General features: G+C 34.7%; 3 protein-coding genes across 9 annotated transcripts in view; 2 read left to right on the top strand and 1 right to left on the bottom strand.

Moving 5' to 3' along the window:
* Positions 1 to 314: 314 nt before the first annotated feature.
* dus4l (dihydrouridine synthase 4-like (S. cerevisiae)) lies at positions 315 to 4,967 on the top strand. The gene is made up of 6 exons (XM_016444031.1): positions 315 to 637; positions 721 to 842; positions 2,495 to 2,612; positions 3,030 to 3,152; positions 4,302 to 4,528; positions 4,613 to 4,967. Exons 1-6 carry the CDS (start codon positions 558 to 560, stop codon positions 4,861 to 4,863), a joined length of 921 nt encoding a protein of 306 aa, XP_016299517.1. The 5' UTR covers positions 315 to 557; the 3' UTR covers positions 4,864 to 4,967.
* Positions 4,968 to 9,236: 4,269 nt separating this feature from the next.
* On the top strand, positions 9,237 to 13,898 carry LOC107656426 (B-cell receptor-associated protein 29-like). Of its 3 annotated transcripts, none has more exons than XM_016444292.1 (8): positions 9,237 to 9,311; positions 9,712 to 9,813; positions 9,886 to 9,986; positions 10,809 to 10,956; positions 11,038 to 11,173; positions 12,100 to 12,211; positions 12,324 to 12,424; positions 13,486 to 13,898. In XM_016444292.1, exons 2-8 carry the CDS (start codon positions 9,722 to 9,724, stop codon positions 13,519 to 13,521), a joined length of 726 nt encoding a protein of 241 aa, XP_016299778.1. In that variant the 5' UTR covers positions 9,237 to 9,311; positions 9,712 to 9,721; the 3' UTR covers positions 13,522 to 13,898. The 3 variants fall into 3 exon arrangements, with proteins under 3 accessions (XP_016299778.1, XP_016299780.1, XP_016299779.1); XM_016444294.1 differs by having other exon boundaries at positions 9,239 to 9,309; positions 9,702 to 9,813; XM_016444293.1 differs by lacking the exon at positions 9,237 to 9,311 and adding an exon at positions 9,598 to 9,621.
* A 1,143-nt stretch (positions 13,899 to 15,041) lies between these two features.
* LOC107656392 (solute carrier organic anion transporter family member 1C1-like) overlaps positions 15,042 to 17,308 on the bottom strand; it is a 46,662-nt gene continuing 44,395 nt past the window's right edge. For all 5 annotated transcript variants that reach the window (XM_016444242.1, XM_016444243.1, XM_016444241.1 and 2 more), the window contains one exon: positions 15,042 to 17,152. In XM_016444242.1, coding sequence (XP_016299728.1) covers positions 16,912 to 17,152 — 241 coding nt within the window. In that variant the 3' untranslated portion in view covers positions 15,042 to 16,911. The remainder of the gene's footprint in view (positions 17,153 to 17,308) is intronic.

Raw genomic sequence — 17,308 nt, 5'->3', positions numbered from 1 at the left:
GCTGCGTCACAACATGCAAGGAGAGCGACGGGCGGCGATTGGTCATGAATATTAATTAGTTTACTGACGTATGCTCATTATAAATTCGCGAACGGACACCTTTTTATGCTAATGTTAATTTAACTAATTTTAGATGTTCTAATGTATTCTGTTCAATTATTTATCACATGATAATTGCAAATAAATGCGATTTTATTTTCTCGTGGATACGAGGTCAAAGGTTAAACACACCCACCAACACCGACACGCGGAAGTAGGTGGCGGAATATGCACCAAAAGCTGGTTTGCCAACCGCCATTAAACATCATAAGAATAAGAAGAAGAAGACACGCGGAAGTGAGAGACTACTACGCATGTGAAACTAATGACGCCGGTTGTAACCACGCGTGTTTACTCTAATATTTACTTATTTATATTTTACGGAATACATGTATCCTGTTTGTAATGAAAATGGAATACATTTTAATACGGGAGTATTTGAACCGCGCGTTTTGCCAATGACTTTTTAGGGTTGTAAACTGCGGAATTTATGACAAGAGGTCCACAATAAAATCCCAATGGACAGTGGGAACATCATGGACCTGTTTCACAAGGGAAGGCCAGTCAGAGTGTGTGCACCCATGGTCCGCTACTCAAAGTAAGTGAGACAACACTGTATTGATTCCTGTAATGTGTGTTGTTCTGAATGGTTTCCTGTGTTGTTTGTTCTTGCTGTTTCAGGCTGGCCTTCAGATGTTTGGTGAGGAGATATGACTGTGATGTGTGTTTCACCCCAATGATCGTTGCAGCTGATTTCATGCGCTCTGCAAAAGCTAGAGACAGTGAATTCACCACCAATAAGAGTAAGTTGTACTTCATGCAACTTTTTCTTCAGGTTGTCCTCCAAACCAGTGGTTCTCAAGTGGTTTGCTCATCAAGGCTGAATTTATTTGATCAGAAATAGAGAGAAAAAAACAGTAATATTGTGAAATATTATTGCAATTTAAAATAATGGTTTTCTATTTTAATATACTTTTAAAATGTATTTTTTTCCTGCGATCAAATCTGAATTTTCAGCATCATTACTTCAGTCTTCAGTGTCACATAAATTCTTAAATGCTGATTTATTATCAATGTTGGAAACAGTTTAGCTGCTTTTTTTTTTGGAACCTGTGAAATTTTCTAATTGAAGTCTTTATCACTTTTCATCAATTTAACACATCCTTGCTGAATAAAAGCATTTATTTCTTTCAAAATACAAATAAAATTATTGACCCCAAACTTTTGAACGGTAGTGTATTTTGTTACAAAAGATTTCTATTTTGAATAAATGCTGTTCTTTTTAACTTTTTTCTAACCAGCATTGATAATAAAATAGCATATTAGAATGATTTCTGAAGGATCATGTGACACTGAAGACTGGAGTAATGATGCTGAAAATTCAGCTTTGATCACAGAAATAAATAATATTTTAAAGTATATTAAAATAGAAAACCATTATTTTAAATTGCAATAATATTTCATAATATTAATTTTTCTTTCTGTATTTTTGGTCAAATAAATGCAGCCATGACTTTTGAATCCCAAACTTTTGAACGGCAGTGTACACATACACATACATACATCAATCACAATGGTAACATTGTATTAAAATTATTTATCATACAAAATTAAACAAAACATTGACATGAAACATGAAAATGTATTCATATTACCATACACTGCATGGGTCCAGATATATGCAAAAATAAAAGTAAAATATTTATTTAGTTTTTGATGTGATGCTCACAACTAAATATTCACTAACATATTCTACCAGAATGATTATCTTTTTGTTTGTATGCATTTCTTTTTTTCCATGCTGGGTTTATTACAGAATTACAACATGGAATTGGTTAAATAGGAAAATTAATAATTTTGTTAATGCATAAAACAGTTGGCCAGATATTATTAACTATATTATCAAGTGACCGTAGAATCTATGCTAAAATAACAAAGTCTGAGCATGGATCCTTTGACATTAACAGCCAGAATTAAGATGGGAAGTATTTATTTAATTTTGCATGATTATATGCATGCGCTTTTAACAGACTTTGATTATTTCAGCTAAATTCCCCTGCTCTAGGTGAGGTGAAGCAAACAAATGTAAATCTAACAGACCTAGCTGAACCACTGAAAAATTAGTGAACCTTTTCAAATAAAATTTGTTTCACGCAAAAAAAAAATCATACTGTGCATCATGCATATGTTGCTGCACAGCATTAACATTTTCCATAAATGATTTCACTAATTTTCCATAAACATTTCCAGACAGGAGAACATTTCATTGTCCGAATATTTTATTAAAATTGCCAACATTTGTTATTGGGAAAATTATTCTGTTTACTCATAAACTCTTCCTTGACCTCAGTGAGACTAATTTGATGCAAGCAATCTTTTACTTTTCATTGAGTCACTGGCACAGCCTTCTGCTCAATAATTACTCCTATCATTTTAACGTTTGTTTGCTTCTTAGCTGACCGACCCTTGATTGTGCAGTTTGCTGCGAAGGACGCGCAGACGCTGGCAGATGCTGCGTGTGTGGTTTCCCCTTTCTCTGATGGGGTGGATTTGAACTGTGGCTGTCCACAAAGGTAATCTCAGAGAACATAAAAATACACAAATATTTACCCTCAATGACAGTTCACACAAAGATTTTTAAAGCAGTGAATTAAATATAAATTGTAGGTTTTTCTAGTGACTTTCTCAACATATATGTCTAAAGGTGCTGTGCAGGGCCAGATGCAAACTGCTGATTCTTTTGTGCATTTTTCAGTCTGAATTTAATTTTGTTAAACTTTAATTTTGATTTAACTGTGTTAAACTGAGACGAGGGTACTAAACCTAAATGGTAATCAAATTACCCAGAATAATGAATAAACTAACAAAGTGGGGGTGAAAAAATGTCTAACTTTGTAATTGACAGGTGGTTTAATTCTATTGAACTTAGAACATGTTCTGCATAGATTGCATCTGTAGGATCTGCAGATTTCACTTGTTTTTCGTTGCAGATGGGCCGTGTCTGAAGGCTACGGTGCGTGTCTGATTAACAAACCTGAGCTAGTGAAAGACATGGTTCGACATGTCCGAAACCAAATCGACAATCCCAACTATGCAGTATCCATTAAAATAAGGTGAGCATATGATTTCTTGACTAGAAAATACGTTCATGCTAAGAAATATTCAAGGTTGCACTTACAAAGGAAGTCAAAGGGACACGGCGTTACAGAGATTTACAAGCAGAAAATATGAAGCTTGTATTTTTGTTAGAAAACTTTTTCTTTTTCTTTTTTTTTTGACAAAAAATTTGTTATTTAATTTTAAAGGTGTTTAAATTGTTGGACCGTTTACAAAACAAAACGATTCCACAAGTCTTCCACATATAGCAAAACTGCCTGATTTTTAACTGAAAATGTAACTATATTATCACCCAGCTCTTTATATAAAGTTAGTTATACAAGTACGTCCAACTTTATCTGCATACGTACAGTATACACGCATAAAACAATATATATACTACATATACATATCTCAACTGCCTTTTTTTTTTTCCACAAAAATGTAACTAAATTATCATCCAGCTCTTTATATAAAGTTGGATATAAATATATGTCTATCTTTATATGCACATGTATGGTATATTTACCCATATTCAGTATATTTATTAATTAGTTTGTTTTTTCATATTTATATATCTGTTATTATATTATTGTGTGTTCTGCTCTCTGTGTAATTATGCTCTCTTGTTTTCTTAAGTGCAATACTTTTCAGTGGATGTTAATATTCTTGATGTGTATAGTGATTAGTAAAGTTTTTTCTTATTTTTATTTTATTTTTTCTTCATTCTCCTTTGTGTTTTTTGTACAGTCTTGTCCATGCTGCTGTAACGTCTAAATTCTCCCTTGGGGATAAAATATAGTCTTATCTTATTTTAATCACATAAAGTAATATATATATACTACATAAAATATCTCAACTGCCTGTTTTTTTGTCGCAAATATAACTGCATTATTGTCCAGCTCTGTAGTTGGGTATATGTAAGCATGTCCAACTTTATCTGCATATACAGTATACTTGTGTAAGGCGATATATACTATATAGCAAATCTCAACTGCTTGATTCCTTGTATTGAAGCAAAATATTATCACCCAGCTCTAATCTGCTAAATGCCACTAATAAGACATGAAGATATTATAAACATTAACATCATGATTTTCTGTAAAGCTGCTTTGAAATATGCATAGTGAAAACGCTCTATATAAATAAATATGACCTGTCCTAAGAATTCACAAAGATGTCAGGAAGACGGTGGATCTCTGTCAGAAGATGGAGGCAGCAGGAGTCTCCTGGATTACAGTTCACGGTCGTACAGCCGACGAGAGGCACCAGCCTGTTCACTATGACGCCATTAAGACCATCAAGGACAGTCTTTCCATCCCGGTCATCGCTAACGGTGACATCAAGAGCATGCAGGACGTGGAGGCCGTCTACGAGCTCACGGGGGTGGACGGTGTGTGTCATTTAATCGGCATCTGGTTTCATTACTCTTCTTGTTTCAGCTGTATTTGTATCTGATATTTTTGCCCTTCTGCAGGCGTGATGGCTGCTCGGGGATTGCTGGCCAATCCTGCCATGTTTGCTGGGTACGAGGAGACCCCGCTGCAGTGCGTGTGGGACTGGGTGGACATCGCAGTGGAACACGGGACCCCGTTCACATGTTTCCACCATCACCTGATTTACATGCTGGAGCGCATCAGCTCTCAGCCCGAGAGGAGGGTGTTCAATAATCTGTCCAGTACGTCTGCCGTCGTTGACTTCCTTCACAATACATACGGCTCTGCGTAGTTGTTTTTAATAAATGCATTGTTTTATAAGTTGTAAAAAAGGCACAAATGAAAAACATCTGAATATGTATGCGGTTTTATGCTGAAAAATTTATATAATTAAAAAAAATAAAAATTCATTAACTATGTATTACTATGTCTTTGGAGAGCTTTTTATCTTTCAAACACATTAAAATTGACAAATTCATGATATTTCTTATTTACATGTAATGCAGTCATTCCCAAACTTCTTTCATGTAATATATTTTAACATAAGATTTTACATGAGATTTTGTTTCCAACATTGATAATAAATCCGCATTTAAGAATGATTTCTGAAGATCAGGTGACACTGAAGACTGGAGTAATGATGCTGAAAATTCAGCTTTGATCACAGAAATAAATTATATTTTAAAGTTTATTAAAATAGAAAACCATTATTTTAAATGGTAATAATATTTTACTGTATTAGTGTTTTTTTCTGTATTTTTTGTCAAATGAATGCCGACATGATGAGCAGAAGAGACTTCATATATATTCTAATCTATTCTAATTCTATTCTTAAAAAAAAAAAAACTTGTCCCTTTTAGACTTGCACTCTATTCATTTGCTGCTTGTTTTCTTTTAAAAAAACTTGCTTTCTAATCTTTTTGTATTCTATCTGTTTTCATTTATTATACAATTAACATAAGCGAAAAAGACCTCTAACACTAGCTTGCTCTGTTCTTTTTCTATTCTATCTGTTTTCTTTTTATTTATTATATGATTTAAAAAAAAAACTTGCTACGTGTACTGCGTTAAGCTAACTGAGACTTGTTATAGCACTTGTATTAATCCTATTCTTAAAAAAAAAAAACTTGTCCCTTTTAGACTTGCACTCTATTCATTTGCTGCTTGTTTTCTTTTAAAAAAACTTGCTTTCTAATCTTTTTGTATTCTATCTGTTTTCATTTATTATACAATTAACATAAGCGAAAAAGACCTCTAACACTAGCTTGCTCTGTTCTTTTTCTATTCTATCAGTTTTCTTTTTATTTATTATATTATTTAAAAAACCCTTGCTACATGATTGCTTCCATTGTCCTCATTTGTAAGTCGCTTTGGATAAAAGCATCTGCTGAATGACTAAATGTAAATGTAAATATATATATATACACACACACACTATATATTTATGTCTATGTAAATGCCCTTTTTTGCTGTGAAATAGCAGCACTTCACTGTTGTTTGCTGTTTGTTTCAATATAGTTTTAACTGCAATGTGCATTAATAACAGGCAAAGCTGAAGCTGTACATTACATCTCTCATCTTTAAATCTACTATTGCATAGTGCAAGGCTCCAAATCAAATACAAGCTTTTGAATTCTTTTTGAAAGACATTAAGCCGGCATAAGTGGCTGTGTTGAAAGCTCTTTTCTGGTAGCTCAGTTGGTAAGTGCATAATGTTTATTTTATTATTTATTTTTTGTAGCCAGTGCAAACTGATGAACAGAGGTGTGACATGCGTTCTTTAATGTTGAAACCAGGCCTGAGTATCCCCAAAATATATTTATTTCCTACTGCCGATCTTCTTCCAAAGCGAGCAATTTCTTTCTGCGCCACAGAGCTGTATTTAATAGGAGACTGTATGCAGCTCGTATGAAGTCCAGTGCTGTTTTCCATCCGCTCCACTAGGCGGCGCACGCGGGTTTCACCTTCACTCAGAGTCTCTTCCTCTGTTGTTTGTCAACATGACGCTTGATGACAGTCACAATAACACCACGCTCAGCTCCTGCAGATTATTTGCTCTTAAATGTCTCTTAAACCTCACATACTTCAGCTCAAGCGCAAACCAAACCAACACACTGTGGGATAAAGCGCTTACCTGTAAGTAACTTTCCGCATAAAGTCAACTTCTCTGTATAACAGTCGTTGTTTCAGTTTATATGTGTGCCTGTAAGATATTCCATAGCAGAAACCTTTGTCAGTTCATATGATTGATCGGATGTGTTGCATTTAATGCGTCTCACTACAAAGCGAACACACTTGGACTGAAAGTCTCAAAACGTGAATTTCGATGAGGTATTGGAACTAAAATCATGCTTAAAAGGGTTTTTGTTATTACACAGCTAGTAGTGCATTCAGACAGTCCCATCTTCTAACTAGCTCTGTCTTGATAGACACTTAGTGCTTTTGTTTTGTTCTTTACTACCTATAATTTAGTGATTTAACAATTCTAGACCACTAAACAATAGTGGATTAACCAGTTAATGCAATTATATATTAAATCTTTTTGAAACCCAGTGTATAAATGTATATATGCATTTATTTAGTGAAAAACATCAATAGAACTAAACTGGGGAGAAAAGTGGCATGAACCAAAATATTACTGTTACAGTATTACTGAAGTATAATATACTCTGCGATATATTTGTTTTTACACTGCATATGTTTATGTAGTCAATTTCTGCTTTACAAGTGTGGATAAACGAGCTTAATGCAGTTTATGTTGAAGCATTTATATATTTTTTAAACCCAAAATGTCAATGTATATGCACTTTTATTTAATTAAAACTGCCTAAGAAATAAACCGGGGAGAAAAGCCCATTGAACTAACTTAACTAATTACTTAAGGATGTTATACTCTGCATTGTTTAGGAATTCAGTTTATGTAGTTAACTTACACTTATTAACTATTATTTTAATTTAGATTTTTTTAATATGCAGTATGTCTAATAATGTCTTTGTTTATATCGTGTCTCTCCAGAATGATTGAACCAGCAACCTCTGAACCATGAGGCAGCGCTCTTACCTGTGAGCCACAGATCTCTTGCTGGAACACATGAAGGAACTTATATCTGACTGTTTACCTGTGATTTCCCAATAAAGAGCTTAAAGTAATCAGTGGGATTTGAACCCACGTCTCCATCACAGCCTTGTGTTCAGAGAACATGTGTTTATGCACTGGACCGTCACAGATCTGACATTGATTTGTGGAGTTTGAGTGACTTTGTTGGATGAGATCAGTTTAAAGTGAGCAATAGTGAGATTTGAACTCAGACCTCCACGATTAAAACTCAGAGCTTTATCTCCTGCGCCACTGAGTCTGTGGCGCTGGTGAGGGTTTTGAACAGGATTTTATTGAGAGATTTGTTGTAAATGATGCATAACTTTATCAGCTATGGGATTTGAGCCCAGATGTTGGTGCTTGAGATTGAAAGCTTTAAACACTGAGCCACAGAGGCTGTGATGTTGCACTGGGGTTGTTTTCTGGATCATAAAGATTTTAAGTTGATCTGAACACAAGTTTAGGCTGAGTAAAAGACAGTCACTTCATCTGTAGGATTTGATCACATCTCTGTTGCGGTTTCATGATTCTAGTGTTTAACCACTGGGTTCACCACTATTTTTGGTCTATTACATTAGAATTTATTACTTTTATTATTATTATCTTTTTAGTTAAAACATCAAGACTTTGTACTTTCTTTTAAATAATACAATGTTTATGGTCATCATTGTCACTGTGGAAAAATAACCAATTACACTTGCACAACCTGTTTATTTTAAGTTCAATAGACTCGATTTGCAGCGCTGTAATTCACAAAAATTACCACAGGAGGGCGCAACACATTTAAGTTGATTAGTCAGCGCTGTAATTCACAAAAATCACCACAGGAGGGCGCAACCCATTCAAGTTCAATAGACTCGATTTGCAGCGCTGTTATTCACAAAAATCACCACAGGAGGGCGCAACACATTTAAGTTGATTAGTCAGCGCTGTAATTCACAAAAATCACCACAGGAGGGCGCAACCCATTCAAGTTCTATAGACTCGATTTGCAGCGCTGTTATTCACAAAAATCGCCACAGGAGGGCGCAAGATATTCATGTTTATTAGATTGAATTTGAAGCAGTGTAATTCACAAAACACATTTAAGTTAACTTCAGAAGTCAGATGATTGAGATGATCGAAATCACAGCGCTAAAAATCGAGTCTATGGAACTTAAATGTGTTTTTGTGAATTACACTGCTTCAAATTCAATCTAATAAACTTAAATGTGTTGCGCCCTCTTGTGGGTATTTATGAAAATTGCAGCGCTACAAAGCGAGTTTAATTAATTTATCTGATCAAAGAAAAATATATGGGTAAATTGAGTTATTCTTTGGTATACGTTGAATCTGAGAGCATTATTATTAATATTATTACCCCATGCACGATTGTTCTGTTCTGTTTAAAATACACAATTTTAATCGGTTGTTTTATATTAGTTGTTGGCTTTATTTACTACTTGCCCGTGGTATTTGCTATGGACAATAGATTAATTATAATCATTGTATTTTAATATTTTATTGTGAAAAACACTTTATTCGGTTAGTGGCACACGATGCAAAGCGCGCGGTCTGATGACGTCACTCGCGCGTTTAGTCTAGCTTTCTGAAGCGTGTCGTTCGTCCGAAATCTTCCTGGAGGAGCATTTCTTCATTCGCAGGTGAGATGTAAACCGATTTCTAGTTCGTCTGCGCTTGAGTTTTGTCTTGACTTACCGTGTGTTCGTTTCCTGTTTGATCACATCTTATTTTAATAATCTTTTACACTCAACTTTCAATATAATGCAACACTTGTGCATTTTGACTACGGTCTGATAATTGTACTGCACTTCTAAATACTGTTTTTATATGTTGTGTGTGGTACAAACATAAGACATGCTTCCTGTTAAAGTGTTCAACTGCAAGATGCAGGTGAAATGCCATTATCAAGGCCACAAGTAGATTATCTGAGAATAATAACAGCTTTGACTAGTAAGGAATTATGCATTTTTTTCCAATCTGGTACAGCATTATGTAAACGTTTATGTATATAAAAGACTAACCCATAGTTTTGTCATACAGCTGATACAACATGACCTTGCAGTGGACTGCGGTTGCATCGTTCTTGTATGTGGAGATGGGTGTTCTCCTCATCTTTTGCCTGCCTTTCATCTCAGCTCAAAGGTAAAATGTTCCCTTGTAATCCATTTGTGTTCGCTGTTGTCCACTTGCTCTTACTGACGTCCATGTTTGCAGATGGCAAAGTATTTTCAAATGGAGCATCTGGAACCGTCTCTCCCAGTTCCGGAACAAGGGCTTTCTCACCATGATAATAATCCTCATAGTTCTCTTTCTTGGTATGTCATTTTCTTTATTTATTGCCATGTCTTAAAGGAATAGTTCACCCCAAAAATAAAAATAGCTGAGAATTTACTCACCCTCAGGCTGTCCAACAGATTTGGAGAAATGTACATCACTTGCTCAGCAATGGATGCTCTGCAGTGAATGGGTGCCGTCAGAATGAGGGTCCAAACAGCTGATAAAAACATCACAATAATCCACACCACTCCAGTCCATCAGTTAATGTCTTGTAAACGAAAAGCTGTGTTTGTAAGAAACGAATCCATCATTAAGACGTTTTAACTTTAAACCATTGTTTCATAGTCTATAATCCATAATAACGCTTCTTCCAGTGAAAAAATCAATTTTCTGTTGTGTCTCACATCAAAATCCACTCACATATTTGTTTAGGTCTGTTTTGGCTTGTAAACGGTGCTTGATCTGGGCAGATTTCTCTCCTGATTCCGATGAGATGAGTTTTTCACTGGAGCAAACAATATTATGGATAGAGGACTCATATTTAGCCGAAACAAGAGTTTGAAGTTTAAAATGTCTTGATGGATTTGTGTACAAACACACAGCTTTTTGCTTCACAACACATTAACTGATGGACTGGAGTGGTGTGGATTACTTGTGGATTATTGTGATGTTTTTATCAGCTGTGTGGACTCTCATTCTGATGGCACCCATTCACTGCAGAGATCCATTGCTGAGCAAGTGATGCAAAGCTACATTTCTCCAAATCTGATGAAGAAACAAACTCATCTAAATCTTGGATGGCCTGAAAATGAGCACATTTAAATAAAAAATGACCCGAGTTGTGTTTTAACCTGCTGCAGATGCCCTGCGGGAGGTGAGGAAGTACTCGACTGCTGACCGAAGCAAAGATTCCAAACTTTACCCCAACACGTTCGACCACATGCACATGAAGCTCTTCCGAGCCCAGAGGAACCTCTACATCTCTGGTTTCTCGCTCTTCCTGTGGCTGTACGCATTAATCGACATGAATGACAATACCCATTGGCAGTTTGTCTTGTGATATTGAACTCTGGTGCTGTTTTCTCACAGTGTCATGAGGAGAGTCATCACTCTGATTAACCAGTTGGCCACAGCCATCGGCACCAGCGCCGCTATGCAGACTCAGGCTGAAAGCGCCAACAAAGCTGCCAAGAAATACATGGAGGACAATGAGATGCTTAAACAGGTTAAAAGCCTTAAAAAGCTGGAATCCCATGAAACCTGCACCACATTTCACCCCAAAATCAAAAGACTGATACATAGAAATAATATTTTCAATTAAGAGTTTAACTGTGATGAAAATAATGTAAAAAATTTTTACTTTAATGAAACCTACACCACATTTAACCCCAAAATTAAGGGATAGATTTATAGAAATTATATTTTCAATCAAGAATGTTATTTTCATGAAGATAATGCAAAAAAGTTTTATTTTCTTGCATAAGATAACAATTTTTTTTTCTTTTGATTTTGGGGTGAAATATGACCTAAAAAATATTTTCAATTTAATTGTCATGAAAATAATGCAAACAAAGTACTTAAATGAAACCTGCACCCCATTTCACCCCAAAATCAAAAGACAGAAATTACAAATAATATGTGTAATTAAACATTTAAATTTCATGAAAATAATGCAAAATTTTTAAATTTCTTCATGCATAACGTTTTTTTCTTTTGATTTTGGGGGTGAAATATGACCTGGACATACCATTTTTACAGCAGTCACAGCTCAATAATTATCAAGTTATCCAAGTGATAAACATGGATGAGGAGGAATAAAAAGAATATTTTTAATTAAGAATTCAATTGTCATGAAAATAATGCAAAGTTTTTACTTCAATGAAACCTGCACTATATTTCGCCCAGCGATCAGAAGACAAACATAAAGAAAAACATTTTCAATTAAGAATTTACTTGTCAGAAAAATAATACAAAACAGTTATTTTATGTATTTTTTATTCTTTTAAATTTGGGGTAAAATATAGCTTGTTAGATCAAGTTATCCAAATTATAATCTTGGATGAGGAGGAATAAAATAATTTGTAGCGTTTTAGAGACTGGTGTCCTTAAAGAACATTTAGTAATAGAAGTACAAATGACTGTCATCCTCAGGCACTTACAGACGCTAAAGGAGAAGGAGGGAAGACACAAGATCCAGAAGAGAACAAACTCCTGAAGAAAGAGGTGCAGAGACTGACAGAGGAGCTGAAGAGCAGCACCGATGGTGAGCACAGGCCATACAGACACTCGACACTCATTCTGCTTCACAATTACAATCAAATAAATGACCTGGAATAGAGTAGCTCTACAAGTTAAAGCTGTTTGTTTTTCTGTAGTTCTGAAAAAGTCAAAGTCAGATTTGGACGCCATGAAGAAACAAACTGAAGGACTGACCAAAGAATACGACCGTCTCCTTCAAGAGCACCAGGAGCTTCAGGTAACACACACATCGAAAATTCAAACCAACCACATGATATACAAGTGCTTAGAAAGAAGCTGTTATCATTGTAAATTTTTTAATGTTTTTCGGTTTTAGTTTTATTCAGTGTATTTAAATGAGAAGAAAATTAACCAGAATAAAATATAAAAACAAACTTTAATTTAAAGTTGAATTACTAAAAATAAAAAAACAAATAAAAAACTACATACACGTATTTACAAAAAAAAAAAGGGAAAAAGAAAATTAACAAACAAAATGAGTAAAACTTTAAAATTAAAACCGAAAATATAACTTTCCTATAATAAATACAAACTTTCTTTTAAAGCTGAAGTACTAAAATAACAAACTTAAATCTATATAGACATTTGCCAAAAAAAACCCTAAAACTTTGAAATAAAATGAAAATGGAAAATATAACTTTCCTATAAAAAATAAACAAAGTAAAAAAAAAAAAAAGAACACTTAAAATCTATAGGCATTTACTAAAAATAAATACATAATTAAAAAATAAAAATGACAAAATTACTAAAACTTTAAAACTGGAAAAAAAAAATATATATATAGTATAGTATAGTATAAAATATATATAGTTATATAGCTAATATTATAAGCTAATATCAAAATAAAATTTTCAAATACTTTAAATATAAAAATAAAATCTAATTAACTATTATCTCAATTAAGTAACATTGAAAAGTAGTAGTGGCAGATATTTTATATCTATATTGTTTTGCATGTTGTAAACAAATACCGTTTAACAGCTTCCATGCTTCAAATGATACCCTCAAAATATTAAAATTGTAATAAATTAAACAAAGTACAAAGATGAATTCAAATTTAGTTATTTATAAAATCTAGCATAAAATACTGACAAATACTGTTTGTAAATAAAATAAATTACTTGTACCATCAATGCCATTTAATATTATTGTGCATCCCGACAAAAATTATTAAAAAAAAGGATATTTGTTACAGATATTAAGTAAGGACCAAGAACAATACAGAATCGTTGTTTAGATAAGCAACACTTTTTTTTCTTGTTTTGTCTCGTTTTTTAGAATCAGCTGGACAGTGGAGACAAAAAAGACAACTAGGCAAGTGGACACACTGGAAACCTGTACGTTAATGCACAATAATCACGGTCATGCTCAGTTCCTCTCATACACTCACCTGGTAGCATGACATGCAAACTGTTACGAGTTCTTGACAGTCAGTTCATGACATCACATCCCGTCAGGTTTCCTGCTCACCACACATTTGAAGTAGCGGTTTTCCGGCTTTGATGTTGAATTGGTGCAGTGCTGTATTTTGAGATTGCTGCATAATGTGGCTGTCTGCGAATAGAGCGACTGAAACCCAACACTCATTGATGTTTACAGGAAACTGTATGTTATTTAGTCAAAAAGCCATAGTGACTGATGTTTGCATGTTGCATTGAAATACCTTGTGTTGCTTTCCTTCTCCTCTGCTAGATTCTCTCCCTTATTTTGTTTAAAAGTGCATATCAAACCAGGTTAGTCGTGCAACATCCAGAAACATGCAAACATGAGTCAATAGTAGTACGATTGTAATACTTTCTGAAGAACTTTAAGCATATTTCCACAGCAATATTTCCATTCATATTTTCCAAAGACGACATTATGGAAGCCTATCTAAGAAAACATACATTACAGGCTGCATTAGTCATTTGATCAACTTTAATTAAGAAGCAAAACCGTATACACATAAACAACAGGTAAGAAGTAAACATCACAATGAGACCATTTATTTCCGGGCTGAGCAAACAGTCTGTTAGCGAGCGGTTAGTGTGTTTGTTCTCGAGTCTGGAGAGGTAGGTCAATTACACCTGAGTTCAAATGCTGTTAGTTGTTAAACAAATGCTGAAATGTGAAATTAAACCGATTTCACAGTCCAGTAGAGATAAGTGATCATTTCTTAACTTTGAGTCCATTTGAGGTAGATGGTTTTGTGCTATTGATGCTTAACATTGTTGAATCTTACAAAACATGTCCAGGCCATATTTCACCCCAAAATCAAATTATATTTTGTATAAAGAAAATTAAAGTATTAAGATTTATTTCTTGTTTTGCATTTTTATTACAGTTTAAAAAAGTTTCATTACAATTAAGCACATTTTTATGGAAGCTTGTTTCTGCCATGGGATAAAAATCATAAAGGTAATTGTGACTTTTTACCTCACAATTCAGACATTTTTCTCAGAATTGCAAGATATAAACTCTGCATTCTGAGGAAAAAAGTCAGAATTACTAGATATAAACTCACAATTGTGAGAAGTGTTAGAATTGTGAGATTCTTAAAAAAAAATTTTTAGTCTGTGGCAGGAACAAAAAAATTGCGAGAAAAAGAACTGCGATATATAAACTCAGAATTTCAAGAAAATAAAAATTCTGAGTTTTTGTAATTCTGATTTTTATATCTCTTTTTATATGTCTCACAATTCTGAGAAAAAATAACTTAGAATTGTGAATAAAAAGAGATATAAAAATCAAAATTACAAAATATAAACTCAGAATTTTATATTAGTTTATATATCGCAGTTCTTTTTCTGAAAAAAAAAGTCTGAATTGTGAGATATAAAAAGCAGAAATGGGCTTCCATGCATTTTCAAAATAAAAAAAGAATAAGCAATACATTTATTTTAGTGTAATGATGAATATTCAAAACAATGAATTTACAAAAACAAATGTCCAGATGTGTTACACTGATGAGAATTATTAATTTTCTTTATGCCAAATATAGCTTGCATTTTTTTTGGTGAGATTTACTCTGTTATTGGTGAGGGCTGGGTATTTTATTTAATTGTTCGCCTATTCTAGTCACAAAATGTTACAATTAAAACTATTTAGACTTGTGTGAAGATTAAAAGACTGTGAAAATTATCCTGCACTGTAAGACAGAAAAAAAACCACACGGCTAAATCAGATTTTTTGGAATAAGATTATAATTTTTTCCCCATTTACTAAGAATAAGCCGTCACCCACCATGTGGGCGTAGAAAACCATGCTGTCAGTACATGCGTCTATGATGCACAAGGCTTCCACGCGTACTTCCTCTCCCTCAGACGCAGAAAAATTAGGGAGAAAACTGAAAATGTTCTTAGTTGTCATTGCTATGCAAGATGGTATGGTTGGCTGATTCCCTAAGGATGGAAAATGTTCTGAAATGTCTTATAAGGGGATTGTTTATGCCTTTGTTGTATCGGTATCTTCCAGTTAAATGTGGTTGAATATGCTATTTTATTAATCTTATGTTCTTCTAATGGGTGCAAAAATCACCTGCCTAAGTGCCTCGTTTACATTTTGCTGTGATTGTATATGCCATTTTCACGATTAAAGCGAAAAGCGGTACTGATTGTAGTTCTCTCTCGGAATGAAGTTAATCATTTTATTTTTAAAGGAACGTATCTAATCTTTCACATAAATGCATTTTTTTTTACACATCAGGATATTCACTTTAAAGTATACAAAAAACATTCCAGCAAATAAAATTATATACTGCCTAACGTAAAAGCAAGTAATAAATGCCACTCATTTTATTTGCTTTACAAGTCACAAATAAAAATTCTTTGTTTAACTGGTAAACTTCAGTTGCCCGAAATGAACAAACCTTGCCAAGGACAAAGGAACATTTTTGCCAGCTGAAACCAGACAATGATTTATACAAATATATAAAATAATATTATTTGCAGATTTGAGGAACAATTGATTGAACGACCTGAGAATAGACCATGTTGACTTTGCTTTCTCGCACTTTTTGTGTTTTTTTGGCACAGGAATGCACACGTTCACACGTAACGACACACACACGCACAACATTTCGCACAGTGACATTGCACAACATCGATCATGAAGATGATTACTTACATACCCACGGTGTCACGCACCTGTTTGCACAGTTCTGGCCCGTTCCTCGCGCGTTTCTTAAATGGAAGGAACTGCTGTCAGGTGACACTGAAAAGCACAATGGTGAGCGTTTCGTTCCTGCATGACAATACAAATGGGACGCAATTCGAGATCTCCAACAACTTAGTCAACCTATAGCCCGCTTAACAAGGCCTACCTATATTAAGCACACAGTGTCGTGGTCAACTGTTTCAGGCATCTTATCTGTGTGTATGGCAGAAGAGAGAGATACAACAGACGTGATCATGTACCCACAAGGTATAATCATGTTAACCTTATAGGGCCTGTGCACGACGATGGCTTAAATGAGAGGAAATCCAGTGCTCTATTTGGGCATCTGACGCTTCTAAAAGCTTCTTTACGTTAAATCCAAACAAGTTAGGTACTTTGTAAGACATTCTTTTTTTACCCAAAACATCATGTACATTCAAGAAATACTTCTACTATATCAAAAACGACTTATTTCACATCATTTACATGAGTCTGATAGAAAGTGTGAAACAGACGCCGCATCACGGCCCTGTTGCTCCCTGCGCAGGCGTGCGTGTGCATGTACGCAAGTCACAAACGCGTCTCCTGTTCCGGGTCGTAATCTATGGTCCGCGGGCATTGGTCCGAGTTACAGCTGTTGTTTTCTTCTTTCCTGAGGGCCTGCAGTTCGCCGGCTGCGGCCCCCGTGCCTCCGTTTGCGAACGTGTTGCGCTCTTGCCGCCGAACGTGCCGTCGTAACACCACCAGCCCGAGAATGCATAGGAAGAAGGAAGCGGTCCGCAAGCCCAGCGTCAGGCCCAGATATGCTATCCTGAGCAACGGAGAGGAAAATACAGGATAGTCAACGGAACAGAATTACAAGCCTAGACATACCAGGGTTTCTGGGGGTCTTAAGAAGTCTTAAATTGGAGCAGAATGTCTTTAATTCATAAACTCGTGGCATGACATGTTGCATGCATTGCACAAA

The sequence above is a fragment of the Sinocyclocheilus anshuiensis genome, unplaced genomic scaffold, assembly GCF_001515605.1.
Source record: "Sinocyclocheilus anshuiensis isolate Anshui unplaced genomic scaffold, SAMN03320099.WGS_v1.1 scaffold183, whole genome shotgun sequence".
In the NCBI taxonomy this organism is placed as follows: domain Eukaryota; kingdom Metazoa; phylum Chordata; class Actinopteri; order Cypriniformes; family Cyprinidae; genus Sinocyclocheilus; species Sinocyclocheilus anshuiensis.
This window is presented reverse-complemented; position numbering and strand designations above follow the sequence as displayed.

Coding starts and splice junctions, on each gene's coding strand:
- dus4l (XM_016444031.1), top strand. CDS start 558: ATGGACAGTGGGAACATCATGGACCTGTTTCACAAGGGAAGGCCAGTC. Junction 843..2,494: donor TGAATTCACCACCAATAAGA/GTAAGTTGTACT, acceptor TTTGCTTCTTAG/CTGACCGACCCTTGATTGTG. Junction 4,529..4,612: donor CGAGCTCACGGGGGTGGACG/GTGTGTGTCATT, acceptor GCCCTTCTGCAG/GCGTGATGGCTGCTCGGGGA.
- LOC107656426 (XM_016444292.1), top strand. CDS start 9,722: ATGACCTTGCAGTGGACTGCGGTTGCATCGTTCTTGTATGTGGAGATG. Junction 10,957..11,037: donor TTCTCGCTCTTCCTGTGGCT/GTACGCATTAAT, acceptor GTTTTCTCACAG/TGTCATGAGGAGAGTCATCA. Junction 12,425..13,485: donor AAGAGCACCAGGAGCTTCAG/GTAACACACACA, acceptor CTCGTTTTTTAG/AATCAGCTGGACAGTGGAGA.